The sequence below is a fragment of the Tachypleus tridentatus genome, chromosome 7 (assembly GCF_004210375.1).
Source record: "Tachypleus tridentatus isolate NWPU-2018 chromosome 7, ASM421037v1, whole genome shotgun sequence".
Classification (NCBI taxonomy): Eukaryota; Metazoa; Arthropoda; class Merostomata; order Xiphosura; family Limulidae; genus Tachypleus; species Tachypleus tridentatus.
The window spans coordinates 10,333,744-10,349,237 of NC_134831.1; the positions used below are offsets into that span (position 1 = coordinate 10,333,744).

General features: G+C 33.7%; 1 protein-coding gene across 9 annotated transcripts in view; it reads right to left on the reverse strand.

Moving 5' to 3' along the window:
- The window catches only part of LOC143257902 (myosin heavy chain, muscle-like), a 48,916-nt gene that overhangs the window by 31,060 nt on the left and 2,362 nt on the right, over positions 1-15,494 (reverse strand). For all 9 annotated transcript variants that reach the window (XM_076516941.1, XM_076516937.1, XM_076516939.1 and 6 more), the window contains 11 exons: positions 14,223-14,509; positions 13,428-13,568; positions 12,825-12,981; positions 9,197-9,224; positions 8,570-8,678; positions 7,608-7,700; positions 7,235-7,298; positions 5,111-5,209; positions 1,932-2,035; positions 1,257-1,514; positions 781-930 (listed from right to left, as the gene is read on the reverse strand). In XM_076516941.1, coding sequence (XP_076373056.1) covers positions 781-930; positions 1,257-1,514; positions 1,932-2,035; positions 5,111-5,209; positions 7,235-7,298; positions 7,608-7,700; positions 8,570-8,678; positions 9,197-9,224; positions 12,825-12,981; positions 13,428-13,568; positions 14,223-14,417 — 1,398 coding nt within the window. In that variant the 5' untranslated portion in view covers positions 14,418-14,509. The remainder of the gene's footprint in view (positions 1-780; positions 931-1,256; positions 1,515-1,931; positions 2,036-5,110; positions 5,210-7,234; positions 7,299-7,607; positions 7,701-8,569; positions 8,679-9,196; positions 9,225-12,824; positions 12,982-13,427; positions 13,569-14,222; positions 14,510-15,494) is intronic.

A 15,494-nucleotide genomic window follows, 5' to 3' on the forward strand; every position in this document is an offset into this window, starting at 1 on the left:
ATAAGCCAGGTAAAATAAACGTATTAAACTTAGTTATGCCTACCATATGACTATAGTTTTTTGTGAATCGAACTATTTTATGCAATACGTGTACTCTAAACTCTGTTTATACGATATCAGAAGAATCAAATATTCGTAAGGACTCATAATTCGTATGTTTTTCCCTTTACAATTTGTTCCTCTTTCCTTAATTACGTGAGAAGACAACAGGATGTCATACATTAGCTATATAGGTAGATGAAAATACAAAGATAAGAACTTCTAAGAACTACTCTGTAACGACGTCGTAGATTCGTTAGTCTATACAAAAGTAGGAGAATCATAGACACACTTCTGTATGTACCCATAAGTTGTATAATATCATGAACCGGGTGTTGGACACACAACACTTTTGAGGTTCCGTATGGGAAGTTTGATTACAACACGCCCATTCCTACCTTGTTTCCTCACTGCTATACTTTAATTTTTTCAAATATTTTTTATACTCGTTCATGCGCTTCTTTCATACAAGTTGAGGAAACCTTATGTGTCATTCGTTCACTTGTTATGATATTCTGTATATAAATCATCAGTGGGTGTATGCATGTGATGGTACACACTCTATAGTGTACAGCGTCATCTGGGTGATGTAGTGTGAGTTATGCTTGTGTGCGTATACTAACGCTTGATAAATAAGGATGTGAAATTGTTTTTATGGTAACATACACACATATATATATGTAGTATAAACTGTTCACATAAAATATGGAACTGTTGCTACGACACCATTTATATACATACATCAAAGATCTCAAAGCCGGCGATATCTAGCACTCCGATAAAGTGTTGTCTCTTCTGTTTAGTGTCCAAGGTTTCGTTGACTCTCTTTACCAGCCACTTGAACAACCTATCGTACATGGCCTTGGCCATAGCACCGATAGAGTAGATGCACTGAGGAGAAAGAAGAGCTTAAGTGAAACTAAAATTAAAGCACAGACATTAAAATAAAAAAGTTTCGCTATTTACCCAATAAACAACGACCTAAATAAGTACGGGCACCCACCAAATTAGTGGAATGCGATGTTTCGTAATATTCCAAATCAGTTGGACTGACTGACGCAGGTAAGTAATCTGATACGATACTTATAACAATCTAAGTAAAGCTGGGATGACAGTAGTATGGTTTTATAGCTCTTCAAATTGTCTGTTTTCGTTTCTTGTTTAACATATTATTGTTGTCTACTGACTTTCCACAATGAAATGAAGCCATTGCTCACCTGGTCTTTATTTCTGCCCTGAGTGACCAACTCATTTCCGACCTTGATCTTGGGTTTCAAGAAATTTTTGTACAGATCTGCAGAGTTTACACCCAATAGATGTCCCACCCGTTCGCCTTCTGCTGTCCCGTCAGCTTCGGCCTGTTCTTCTCGGGGCCTTTGTTTGAATTTCATCTCTCCCAGATGCATGACAGTAGCAACGATCTTATAAATGTTGTCTTTCTCTTCATCCGTGAAGCCCAACACATCAAAGGCGTGCTGCGTAAACACGAACAGTCGACTGTTAGCAATCTGATTAGTTACTACTTTCTACTTAGTTTGAAATATACATTCAATTAGTTATTAACACAACTACTCACTTACGTTCTCCCTTTTTCTTTTCAAGATCAAGAGTTGATCTGTTTGGAGAGGATATTTAAATAAAATATACAAAAACTGGTAATAAACCCTCATTAAATGAAACATATTTACGTTCAACCATAACCGTTACCATATAGTTTCTCAGACAGTTACCATAGCTGTAATCTCACGCTTGCATGGACAATTACCACATGAGTAACTGGACGGCTCCTCATACTATTACTACAGCTGTAAATAAAACCGTTCATCAAAATATCAAAAAAGAAACTACACTCTACCCTAAATTTTCCCAGTTATAACAGATGTATTACTCACGTCTGTAAGACGCATTTCTTCTGCGTCGTCAACATTAGGAATATCCGTCTTTCCCTGGGACACAAAGTGGTAGTCATAGATGTTATCAGAAAGAAGCACTTTTTCTGTAATTAAAAGAAATTACATCAGTGTGCCGTCATTTTAAATCGATGTTTGTTTTCATCTTTAAAATTGTAAGAGGAGAGAGAAAGAAACGGTGAACAGGAGTGAAGACCACAGATTATTTATTAGTAGCCACCACGAACTCTGATTTTATCTTATTTGGAATTTGTGTCGTCTTACTGCCTATCAGCACTTTGTCATATAACAACAGCCTTAAAATTGACGAGTGATGTTTACTAGCATCCTTACGTCTAGTTTGTCATTTCAAAAATAAAGCCAGTTATGCACAAATAGTCCTTGTGTAAATTCTATAGAATGAAAACACGTGAGTTAAATTGGTTTTATTATAAAATTTTTGTTTAATTATCAGAATAACTTAGTAGAATGGTACTTATTATCCGATAGTTGCCTTAAATTTTTGTGTGTTCATGTTTTCTTATAGCAGAGCCACATTTGGCTATCTGTCGAGTCCACCGAGGGAAATCGAACCCCTCATTTTAGTGTTTTAAATCCGAAGACTTAGCGCTGTACTAGAATGGGGGCCTTAAATTTTGTAAACACTGCTTTATAAATCATCTCTGTAGTATGATGTAGTTAAAATAAATTGTTAACAGTTTGTTATTCGCACTGAATAATTCCTATGAAATTAAGGCAATATTTTAACCATATAAAAAGAGGAAAGAAAAATCTAGGTGACACTGCTTTGTGAAACCTGCTTAGTTTGTTGAATCTCAAGTAAGTTACGTGCTCGCCATGGCCAAGTGGTTAAGGCACTCGACTTGTAATCTGAGGGTCGCGAGTTCGACTACTCGTCGCACCAAACACGCTCGCCGTTTCAGCTGTGGCAGCGTTATTATGTTACGGTCAATCCCACTATTCGTTAGTAAAACAGTTTCCCAAGAGTTAGCGGCGGGTGGTGATGACTAGCTGTCTTCCCTCTAATCATACACTGCTAAATTACAGGTTATACGAGGACTATTCTTTGATTGATTGTTTAGGCAAAGTATTCATGATAAAACTTTGTAGAATGGACGGCAACTGCCTGTTGTGGAGACACAAGTGTAGAGGACGACGTTTCGAACGTCTTCCGCCTTTCGTCTTCAGGTCAGTATGTGTGTGTGTAAATGCAAACGAACTTGGCAGGGGTTTAGTTCGAAGAGAGAGAAATCTGAAGAATTCTCTCCCCAACATGGGTGGTCAGGAACGTTGTGGTTCGTCTTCGTCCCCTCATATGAAAGATTATTCAATATTGCTTGGGAATTTACCTGTATCTTACTTTGACTCGTTTAAGGTGATGAAGTGCGGTGAGGCATTACAAAAATGACGGGTGAGAAGGGGGGGGGGCGAGACAAAGGCGGCACAAGAGAAGTAAACCAGGCCGGAGACCGCAGTCCAAAAATCCGATGAAATAACAACTAAAACGGCCCGATTCAGGGCTGGGCAAGAATATTGCCTTAGCTGGAATCTAAAGATCATATGCCTGATATTTGGATGTGGGGGAAACGGGAGTGTCCCGAGAAAACCAATTTTCACAAAACAAGCGCCAAAAGTTTTACCTGTCCTGTGCGTGTGTGCAAAACGCAAACGAACTTGACAGGGATTTAGTTTAGAGAAAGAGAAGTCTGAAGAATTGTCTCTTCAACAGTTTTGCTGGTAAGGAAGGTGGTAGTGGTAAACATCTTGAAGAAGACCACAACAGAAAAAAATGATCAGAAAGTCACGACCATTACCACCATTTAACTTCCATATCTGCAACATTTCAGTGAAAAACTCAAACGCATAGCCAAAAAATTCAACATTGAAGTCCATTAGAAATCCTGCAATACCTTAAGGTCCATTCTACTGAAAAACAAACAGCGACTTACCAAAGAGAATCTCAGAAACGACATTCCGTGTTCCTGCAACGAAACATACATTGACGGAACGGGAAGAAAACTCTCGACAAGAATAACATAACATAAAGATAGCACAAGTCTCGTGAAACCACAAAATTCAGCCATTGTAGAGCATGCCACGTTAACTGGGAATAGACTGGGAGAAAACTAGAATCATCGATAAAGACAAATTCTGAAAGACAAGAAAAATCAAACAATCATTTTATATTAACACTATTACACCTGCAGTAAACAGTGATTCCGGATTACAGGTGAGTAACATTGGTTGAATCTACAGAAAATCTCTCCAATCAGAAACTGATAATCCAACCAATCATAACACGCTCTCCACAATCCACCAGGACACTATAAGGGATCGACAACACCGTACATATACACATTGACCTGAAGACGAAAGGCGGAAGACTTTCGAAACGTCATCCTCTTCACTTGTGTCTCTATAACAGGCAGTTGCCGTCCATTCTACAAAGTTTTCATACACGAGGACTAGTTACGTTAGATAGCTCTAGTTTTGAAGCGACAGCGTAGAATGAAGACAGCTGGTCAACACCACCCACTCTTGGGTTACTGAAATGGAATAGTGGAAGATAAATATCACTCACAGTGAACCCCAGTGTACGGATTTTTCTTTGCAGTAACAAAACGCGAGCTACGGGACTTCCTATCCATAGACTCGTTGACCACTGAGCCACCGAACGCAATAACCGTTGTGATATTTTATTAGTTAATTAATTGTGTGATCCGTTTTCATTAAAATAATAATAATCAACTTTATATCTCACAAGACTCATAAGTATCTTGTCCAGTTCCAGAAATGTCTTCAGACATAAGCTGATACAAATATTGCACAATGAATTATTTAACCAGAGCGTTAAGTTTAACAAAGGGAACCACATGCAGAACTCTAATTTTGGAAATACCTTCAAACATGAAATAATAGTAAAGATATATATATATGACAAAAATTGAGCCAAAGTATATATTAGCTGTAATTTGAGGACATAAGCTGAAAAAACCTAGAACAAGACAAAATATGTGAACCAGAACTTTAGGCCTAACATACGAATTATATGCTGACGTCTAGTTCCAGAGATATCCTCTGTTATGAATTGACGAAAAATATCATTGGATACAAAAATGTAAACCACAGTATTAGGCCTGAGATAGGAATTATATGCTGACCTCTTGTTCCTGGAATACCCTCGGACATTATTTGATAAAACATGTGATAAGATCTCTCAGCAGCTTGTTGTGAAATCACACGAGCCTTCTCCAACAAATCTAAAACAGAAAACTCCTTTAGTGTCTTTAACCTAAGTAAACTAAACAGATATTTAAGTACCGTTAAAAATATATGTATAAATTTATAACTAAAAGCGTAGGTTATTACTTTTCATAATATAAAGTAGGTGGTGTTAATTATATAACACCTGAATATGTAACAGGGAAATATATTTAAATATTCTCTGTACACTAAGAATTTATTTAGAAACTAGCGAATAGCCCGTTCAAAATGACGGGACAAGTACTACCACCCCCACCTCGTAGTAAACCCTAACCTCACATTTTATAACTAATTAAAATGAATAAATTTTGCTATATCAAGCTTCAGCAACGAATAGCTTGGAAAATCCAGTCTAGGTGGAACTTACATCGGAATTTTTTTTGTAAGCCAATCAAAATTGAGACCATTCATGAAGTCAGGGGCGTAGATTTTTTACACCCGATGGGGGAGGGATGACTTTTGCAACCACTTATGTGGACTGTTCAATTTGCAAATTGGAAATCTCTGTTTACGTGTACCTGAAAGCTGTGAACATGCAGTCACAGAGTAATCTTGTTGTCACGATACTTGCATGTATACTTAGGCCTACTGACTGATACTTACGAACTATCGCTTAGATCGAAAAGCTTAGAAGCACGCCTATATTAAAGATATACATTTCGGCTACTGAAAAAGCCTACATCTAGGCCTAAGTATGTAATTCGATTGGTAAGAACACGAGAATCACAAGAACAAACACACAATTTGTAGGCCCGTGATGCAATAAAACAATTCAACAGACCAAACTGTAGGGGGGGAAGGTTATATGCACTATACCCCCCACCTAAAATGAAGGGGGATGTATACCCTCCATCCCCAGGATCTACGCCCCTGCATGAATTGAATTAGTGGCATATTCGTAGAATAATTATTAGAACAAATCAGTTAGATTAACAACTTATAATACACAGAAAAGTCGGTGTGCTTTGGTAACACTACGTTCCAACATCGGCTTTTATGTCATGTTGCTTAGCAACAAAAGTATAACTCCATATTGTTGTTAGAGTATAAAATGAAATGTATAAACAACAAAAGTGGAAAAAATATTTGATTTCTTAATTTAGAGTTTCCTTTAATTAATAAGTTTGTTTTTCATTAAAAAACGTTGGTGATATAACAGAAAATAGCTTAATTGAGAAACGATTTGGGAATAAAATTGAAACGTTATTTTTAGTTTTATGATATATGGTATGCACTTGACTTCTGGATACGTTTATTATACCAACACTTACTACATTTATAAGGATTCATGGCTCTCACCCACCCTCGCGGCCCTCTTGCATCCCCGTCACTAAAATCGTAATGTGCAGACAATAGCCGAACTGTTTTATCTGGATAAATGTATTTTGGCTTTTATGACTCCTATTTCGAGAAATCAAGCGTGACGTGACACACATTGGAGTTTTTATAGATTTGATTGATTTTTAATAACAAAAATACCATCTTTAATATTGATAAGGATTCAGCAGAGTTTAAAAGTGACTGTTAATTAACAGAATTAAACATAAAATATTAAGAAGAAACTTTGTGTTTATGTAACCTAGATGAGTTTTTTCTTATATAGTTAATTCAGTCATCAACATTTAACCAGTAACCATTTTAAATTAAACGATACTTATAATTAAGTTGTAACCACAAAAAACTGCATGCACATATCACAGCTAAAACTTAACTTAACAATGTATATAGTTAAGTTAATATACTGTTGATTTTTCATAACAATGAGAATACATTCCTTCCTGAGTTAGGCATTGTTGCTGCTTTCAATATTTTCGGTCGTAATCCAATAAATAACATGTCACGAGCCGAGAATGTTTAATCAATCCTAAGTCCGTATGCTAAGATAAATGTTAATTTTTTATACGAAAATATATATCATGCTAGCTGAAAAAAAATTGAAGTATTATATATCACGATTTAACCAATACTGCTAATAAAACTAAAATTAAAACTTTATAAGAAAATTCAATTCAAATACTTACATGTTTCAATATCTGCTCCGGCCAACTTACCCATACCGCCAAAGTGGATACGAATGAACTTACCCTAAAACATCGTAAAGAAAGACTATTCACCTGAGAGTTTACAAAATTTAATGAAAATAAAACATATCCTAAAAAAAGTTAGGTTCTTAACATGGGAAAGTGACATCAAAATATTTATTGTAAGATCAGTAATTTTTGCTTCAAAATTCAAAAATCCTTCGTGTTACAATAGTTTGTCAACATTTGTATATACTAAATATTGGAAACTTTTTTTTAAAGACCTCCTGTGTATTTAACGTTACATTGTGGAAATAGTTATCAGAACACCGTGAGCTACCACATTCTAACATAAAAGTTCTAAGTTACTTACGAAGCGTGAAGAGTTATCATTACGCACAGTCTTGGCGTTACCAAAAGCTTCCAGAACAGGATTGGTTTGAACAACCTGATCTTCTAAGTTGCCCTAAATATAAAAAAATTACAAACAGTAAAACCTGGTCGTGTTTGAGATAATAAAGAATGTTAATTGCTTACTACTGAGCACACACTTCGTGAACCATAAGCTTCATTAAACCTAATATAACACATAAAGCCTGCTTATTCATATGCATAAAACATGCGTTAAAATGATCAAACTAGCTAACATCACATGATAGCACTAACTGCTGAACAGGTAATTAATTCAGATAAACTTCATGTGTTTAAACTTCCTCTAAAAGTTTGGATAAAGTTAAAAGTTTATTTAATGAGTTCTTTATGTCAGATATTAATTTTAACAGAAGAGTTTGATATCATTATTTCTGCTACTAGTTGAAGTTAGAACACACGTGACTTAGCAACACAAAGCTATGGGGTTAGCTATGTTACAATCAACTATTGGTCTAACAACCTGAAGCTGTTGAGTTAGCTTGATTGCAATCATCTGCTCGTCTGGCAACCTGAAGCTATTGGGTTAGCTATGCTAACCTACTGGTCTAACAACCATAAGCTCCTAGGTTAGCCAGGTTACAACCAGAAGTTTCTTGATTAGCTAGAGTGTAATCAACTTTCTTATGCACTAAAGTATTTTCTAAAGGTCAGTAATTCAGTCTATAAGTGAAAACTGTTAGTTGGAAACATTTCATTTGATATTATAGAGGGATACACAAGCACCTAATAGAGGTCAGTGTATTTCAAAATCGGGTGTATTAAACCACAAATAAACTACATCTACGAGGAAAATAAAATAAAAACAGTTTAGGGAAACCCTTATTTTTTTCGTTCACCAAAAAGTTATGAAATACCAGGCGAAGAGGGTCCTAAGACTGTGGGGCATGGAGAGAGTTTTATTACCTTCTTAGACAGTTTCTTTATGTCCTCCTTTTTGGTGCTGGCACCGACGTTTGCGAAATAAGCTATTACTTTCTTGGTGTTCTCTGTCTTACCAGCGCCGGACTCGCCACTGTTTGTGAAAGGCAAATATTGATATTCAGAAGTTAAAGGTACTAGGAGAAAAAACGGGGGTGGGTGGTCCATATTTCATTCAAACTGACGGGATTGGTTCATACATCAGAACAGAAGGGCCATCGTTCGGAAACGAAACTTAGGGTTGGATCAGAGGAACATTCACCCGATTACAAAATGGATAAACGTAAAGGATTTGGGTAAATTTGGTATTGTTTTCGCAGGTAAAAACTTCAGACACGTAATCTATATGTATTACATTAGGATTTTACCACATGAATGGCTATAGCTTGAAGAATGGCCTGTACATGTTTTACTTTCTTAACACTTACAACTAGTATGTACGTCAGGATAATATAACATATTTATAAACTATATTCATAAATAAACACACTTTAAAAATTACGAGAATATAACTTTCTTCAACAGGAGCGCTATTTAAAAACTCGTCGTTGGGAAAATTTCTAACGTTTTTAATCCGTGAGAAAAATATTACAAAAGCAAACATAAACTTACGTAATCAACATGGACTGGTCCTCTCGATCTGAAAACAACAAATATTAATCTATTAAAATGATATTTATTATAAATAGTTTATGAATATAACACACGATTGCAGAAATTATAATAACGATTAATTTAATTAACAAAATAACAACAGTGTTGGCATAGATAATAAACAGTTTCATTTAATACAAGAAATTAAAATTATTACAATGTTACAGACAGCTCAGTTAAACACAATAATTTAATGTAAGTATTTAAAATTACACAGTGTTACAGACAGCTAATTTAAACACAATAATAATTTAATGTAAGTAATTAAAATTATTACAACGTTACAGACAGCTCAGTTAAACGCGACAATAATGAATTCCAAGTAATTAAAATTACTAAAATGTTACAGACAGCTAATTTAATTCAAGTAACTAAAATTACTACAATGTTACAGACAGCTCAGTTAATCACGACAATAATTTAATGCAACTAACTAAAATTACTGCAATGTTACAGACAGCTCAGTTAAACACGACAAAAATTTAATTAAGTATTTAAAATTGCTGCAATGTTACAGACAGCTCAGTTAAACATAACAATAATTTAATGTAAGTAATTTAAATTACTACAATATTGTTTGTTTGTTTTAAATTTCGCACAAAGCTACTCGAGGGCTATCTGTGCTAGCCGTACCTAATTTAGCAGTGTAAGACTAAAGGGAAGGCAGCTAGCCATCACCACCCACCGCCAACTCTTGGGCTACTCTTTTACCAACGAAAAGTGGGATTGACCATCACATTATACGCCCCCACGGCTGGGAGGGCGAGCATGTTTAGCGCGACGCGGGCGCGAACCCGCGGATTACGAGTCGCACGCCTTACGCGCTTGGCTATGCCAGACTACTACAATATTACAGGCAGCCCAGTTAAACACAATAATTTAATGTAAATATATAAATTACTGCAATGTTACAGACAGCTCAGTTAAACAAAATAATAATTTAATGCAACTAAAATTACTACAATATTACAGACAGCTCAGTTAAATACGACAATAATTTAATGCACCTAAAATTATTACAATATTACAGACAGCTCAATTAAACACGACAATAATTTAATCCAAGTAACTAAAGTTACTGAAATGTTACAGACAGCTCAGTTAAACACGACAATAATTTAATGCACCTAAAATTATTACAATATTACAAACATCTCAGTTAAACACGACAATAATTTAATCCAAGTAACTAAAATAACTGCAATGTTACAGACAGCTCAGGTAAACACGACAATAATTTAATGCAACTAAAATTACTACAATATTACAGACAGCTCAGTTAAATACGACAATAATTTAATGCAACTAAAATTATTACAATATTACAGACAGCTCAATTAAACACGACAATAATTTAATCCAAGTAACTAAAATAACTGCAATGTTACAGACAGCTCAGGTAAACACGACAATAATTTAATGCAACTAAAATTACTGCAATATTACAGACAGCTCAGTTAAAGACGACAATAATTTAATGCAACTAAAATTACTACAATATTACAGACAGCTCTGTTAAAGACGACAATAATTTAATGCAACTAAAATTACTGCAATGTTACAGACAGCTCAGTTAAACACGACAATAATTTAATGTAAATAACTAAAATTACTACAATATTACAGACAGCTCAGTTAAACACAATAATTGAATGTAAACATTTAAAATTACTGCAATGTTACAGACAGCTCAGTTGAACACGACAATAATTTAATGCAACTAAAATTACTACAATATTACAGACAGCTCAGTTAAACACGACAATAATTTAATGCGACTAAAATTACTACAATATTACAGACAGCTCAGTTAAAGACGACAATAATTTAATGCAACTAAAATTACTGCAATGTTACAGACAGCTCAGTTAAACACGACAATAATTTAATGTAAATAACTAAAATTACTACAATATTACAGACAGCTCAGTTAAACACAATAATTGAATGTAAATATTTAAAATTACTGCAATGTTACAGACAGCTCAGTTGAACACGACAATAATTTAATGCAACTAAAATTACTACAATATTACAGACAGCTCAGTTAAACACGACAATAATTTAATGCAACTAACTAAAATTACTGCAATGTTACAGACAGCTCAGTTAAACACGACAATAATTTAATGTAAATAACTAAAATTACTACAATATTACAGACAGCTCAGTTAAACACGACAATAATTTAATGTAAATAACTAAAATTACTACAATATTACAGACAACTCAGTTAAACACAATAATTGAATGTAAATATTTAAAATTACTGCAATGTTACAGACAGCTCAGTTGAACACGACAATAATTTAATGCAACTAAAATTACTACAATATTACAGACAGCTCAGTTAAACACGACAATAATTTAATGCAACTAACTAAAATTACTGCAATGTTACAGACAGCTCAGTTAAACACGACAAAAATTTAATTAAGTATTTAAAATTGCTGCAATATTACAGACAGCTCAGTTAAACACAATAATTGAATGTAAATATTTAAAATTACTGCAATGTTACAGACAGCTCAGTTGAACACGACAATAATTTAATGCAACTAAAATTACTACAATATTACAGACAGCTCAGTTAAACACGACAATAATTTAATGCAACTAACTAAAATTACTGCAATGTTACAGACAGCTCAGTTAAACACGACAAAATTTAATTAAGTATTTAAAATTACTGCAATATTACAGACAGCTCAGTTAAACACAATAATTGAATGTAAATATTTAAAATTACTGCAATGTTACAGACAGCTCAGTTGAACACGACAATAATTTAATGCAACTAAAATTACTGCAATATTACAGACAGCTCAGTTAAACACGACAATAATTTAATGCAACTAAAATTACTACAACATTACAGGCTTTAACTCAGTTAAACACAATAATTTCATGTAAATATTTAAAATTACTGCAATGTTACAGACAACTCAGTTAAACACGTCAATTATTTAGTGCAAGTAACTAAAATTACTGCAATGTTACAGACAGCTCAGTTAAACACGACAATAAGTTAATGTAAGTAATTAAAATTACTACAATATTACAGACAGCTCAGTTAAACACGACAATAATTTAATGTAAGTAATTAAAATAACTACAATATTACAGACAGCTCAGTTAAACACAATAATTTAATGCAAGTATTTAAAATTACTGCAATGTTACAGACAGCTAATTTACTTCAAGTAACTAAAATTACTACAATGTTACGGGCAGCTCAGTTAAACACGACAATAATTTAATGCAAGTAAGTAAAATTACTGCAATGTTACAGACAGCTCAGTTAAACACAATAATTTAATGTGAGTAACTAAAATTACTACAATATTACAGACAGCTCAGTTAAACACGACAATAATTTAATGCAAGTTACTAAAATTACTGCAATGTTAAAGACAGCTCAGTTAAACACGACAATAATTTTATGTAAATAATTAAAATTACTACAATATTACAGATAGCTCAGTTAAACACAACACTTTAACGTAAGTAACTAAAATTACTGTAATGTTACAGACAGCTCAGTGAAACACGACAATAATTTAATATAAATAATTAGGTATCTCACTCTGTAACATGTCATTGTAAGCTCCATCAGATACAGCGAACAAGTGAGGGGGCATCTCTGTTCTCCTCTTACCCTTGTACATCTGGACTACACGGTTTGTGTAAATGGGGAAACGCTTGTAAGGGTTGATCACAACACAGAACAACCCAGAGTAGGTCTGTAAATAGAACCATAAATAATTATGATTTCTAAATAATGGTCGTGGAAAGTGCTTTTCTTAAAGTTTTCTGTAAACGCTACAAAAACGGCCCTTGATAACAGAAAGTTCTTAGAATATTCTTGTTTGCAATAAAACATTTACTTAGCGACAAAATCACATTATTGAAAACAATCCAGTCTTTGTTATATCTTAGTACTCATGTAACTTAGTTTGCTCATTGTAATGTATACGCCTATCGTTATAATGTATGCAGTTTCTGTGAATTTCATGTTAATACTTTTCTTTTTAGTACTACATAAAATTGCTATAAACACAAGTTTTATAATTATATTGTCTGATAAGAGATAATACGAACAAAGAGATATCTGTAAATATTTCAATGATGCATTTTTTGTTTAAAATTCTACGACTTAACACGTAACTAGATATGTATTCTTACTAACATAAATCAACTTAGCGTAATATCGCTGTTTCAAGTTATACAGAACACTGGCGTCATTTAAATAAGTCAAGTTGGACATGTCTTCGGCCTTTTCGAACTTTGGAGGGTTGACTTGTTGTAGTTGATCTTTCTTTACGACACGCTGCAACGAGATACAACGAAAGGTTGTGATTTACTAACTAAAACATAAAGTTAGTTAACGCGTTTCGGTCAGGCGAATTAGGGTTAAGTTTAAGATAAATAAGTAATAGTGCGTTTCATTCATTATATTAATAGTATTCAATTTGTCGATATTTCATTATTCGTGATAGATGACAACACTTACTCTTATGTTGGGAAAATTATTTTAACTTTCATAGTTACAACTACCACAACAAAATAACCTGATATAACAATAAAAGGTAAAAATGAATTTAGTAGTCTATACTTTGTATGGAAGTTTCCAAGACTATGTAATAACTGTTTTATTAGAAAGGAATAAATTTGTTAAAATATTCAATGTATTTCATATCTGTCCCCAGCTAGTACAGCGGTAAGTTTATGGATTTACAACACTAAAATCAGGGGTTCGATTCCCCTCGGTGGGCTCACCAAATAGGCCGACGTGGCTTTGCTATAAGAAAACACACACACATTTAATGTCTACAGTCGTAAAAAACTAATACATTGCTACTTGAAAATAAATCCGGTCGAAACTTTAAATCTTACTATAATTGTATTAATAGTTTACTAATTATGCCCAAAGTTTCCATAAGGTCTCCAAGTCAGTAACAAATACATGATAATATACACTTACATCACCACCCGGACAATCAACAGTCACTTGTTCTCCTTTCGTACTTTGAATGTTGCCGAGAATGAAACCGTCTTTCTCGTCAGGAACCCAGACCATTTTCTTGCCATCATAAGGCATGGTTTGGTCTTTGCGTTTCTGTTCGAGAGAGACAAACAGATACTCGGATGGATCAGGATCGTCTTGTGGATTCGCCATTGTTAGATTTCTCTGGAAGAACACGGAAAAGGCCTAGCTAGTCTTAAAGACCTCTGGAACACACACAGGAGTAGAACAGTCCAGGAGCTCCCCTAAATGAGAAAAAACGAGGTGTTTTGTTTTAGTTTGTTAAAACACAAAGAAGTTATAAACAACAATATTCAGTTAAAAGCTATTATATATTATTTATACGTATGTATTTTATTTATAAATCAAATCCAAGAAAATAGCGAGTTTTCCATCTTCTTGAACAATTTATGCCTAACGTTAAAGATAGACAGTTGAAAGTTAACAGTACAACAGACATCGTTTATGTTCACTCAAAAACATTGTATAATCGCTGACTTGTAAATAGTCTACAACGTTCAAATTTTTCCATAACTTCAGTTGTTATGACAACCTAAAAAAGTAATAGAGTCATGGTTCCGTGTTTCCTGTAGCAAAAGTCATATTTGGTAATATGTATATTGCATATTATATTGTTGTTCTTTTTTTACTTGTCTTTAAACATCTTTTAATTTATTTTTATATCGTTTGTAGTACATCAACGTTTTACTTTTTTTTTTTTTCTAAATCTCATTTTATTTGACTTACAAGTTCAGCTGTAAGTTATCTTAGATACTAAAGTTACTTTTCTAAAATTGAACTTTTCTTGTTTTTTTCCACTGTCCTTGTTATAAGTAGCATCATTGTGTGTGTTATATAACCCAATCTTAAACCTTGTTTCATTAAGGTAATGTTCTCAAAAGGAATAAAATTTTGTTTTAGCTTTCGAATTTAAGATTAACTTTGGGCTTGTATACAATACTCGTTATCGGAAGTGATTTGTAATATATTTAGGATTCAACTGTGAAACAGTTATCAAACTTTTAGTTACAATGAAATGGATAGCAGCTGCCTATTGTAGAAAAAAAAACACAATTGTAGAGGACAACGTTTCGAAAGTCTTCCTTAAGACGAAAGACTTTCGAAACGCTCTCCTCTACGATTATATTTTTTCTTTCTACAACAGGCAGTTGTTATCCATTTTATTGTACTCATCTTGAATACTCTGCCTAAACAATCTATCAAAGATTC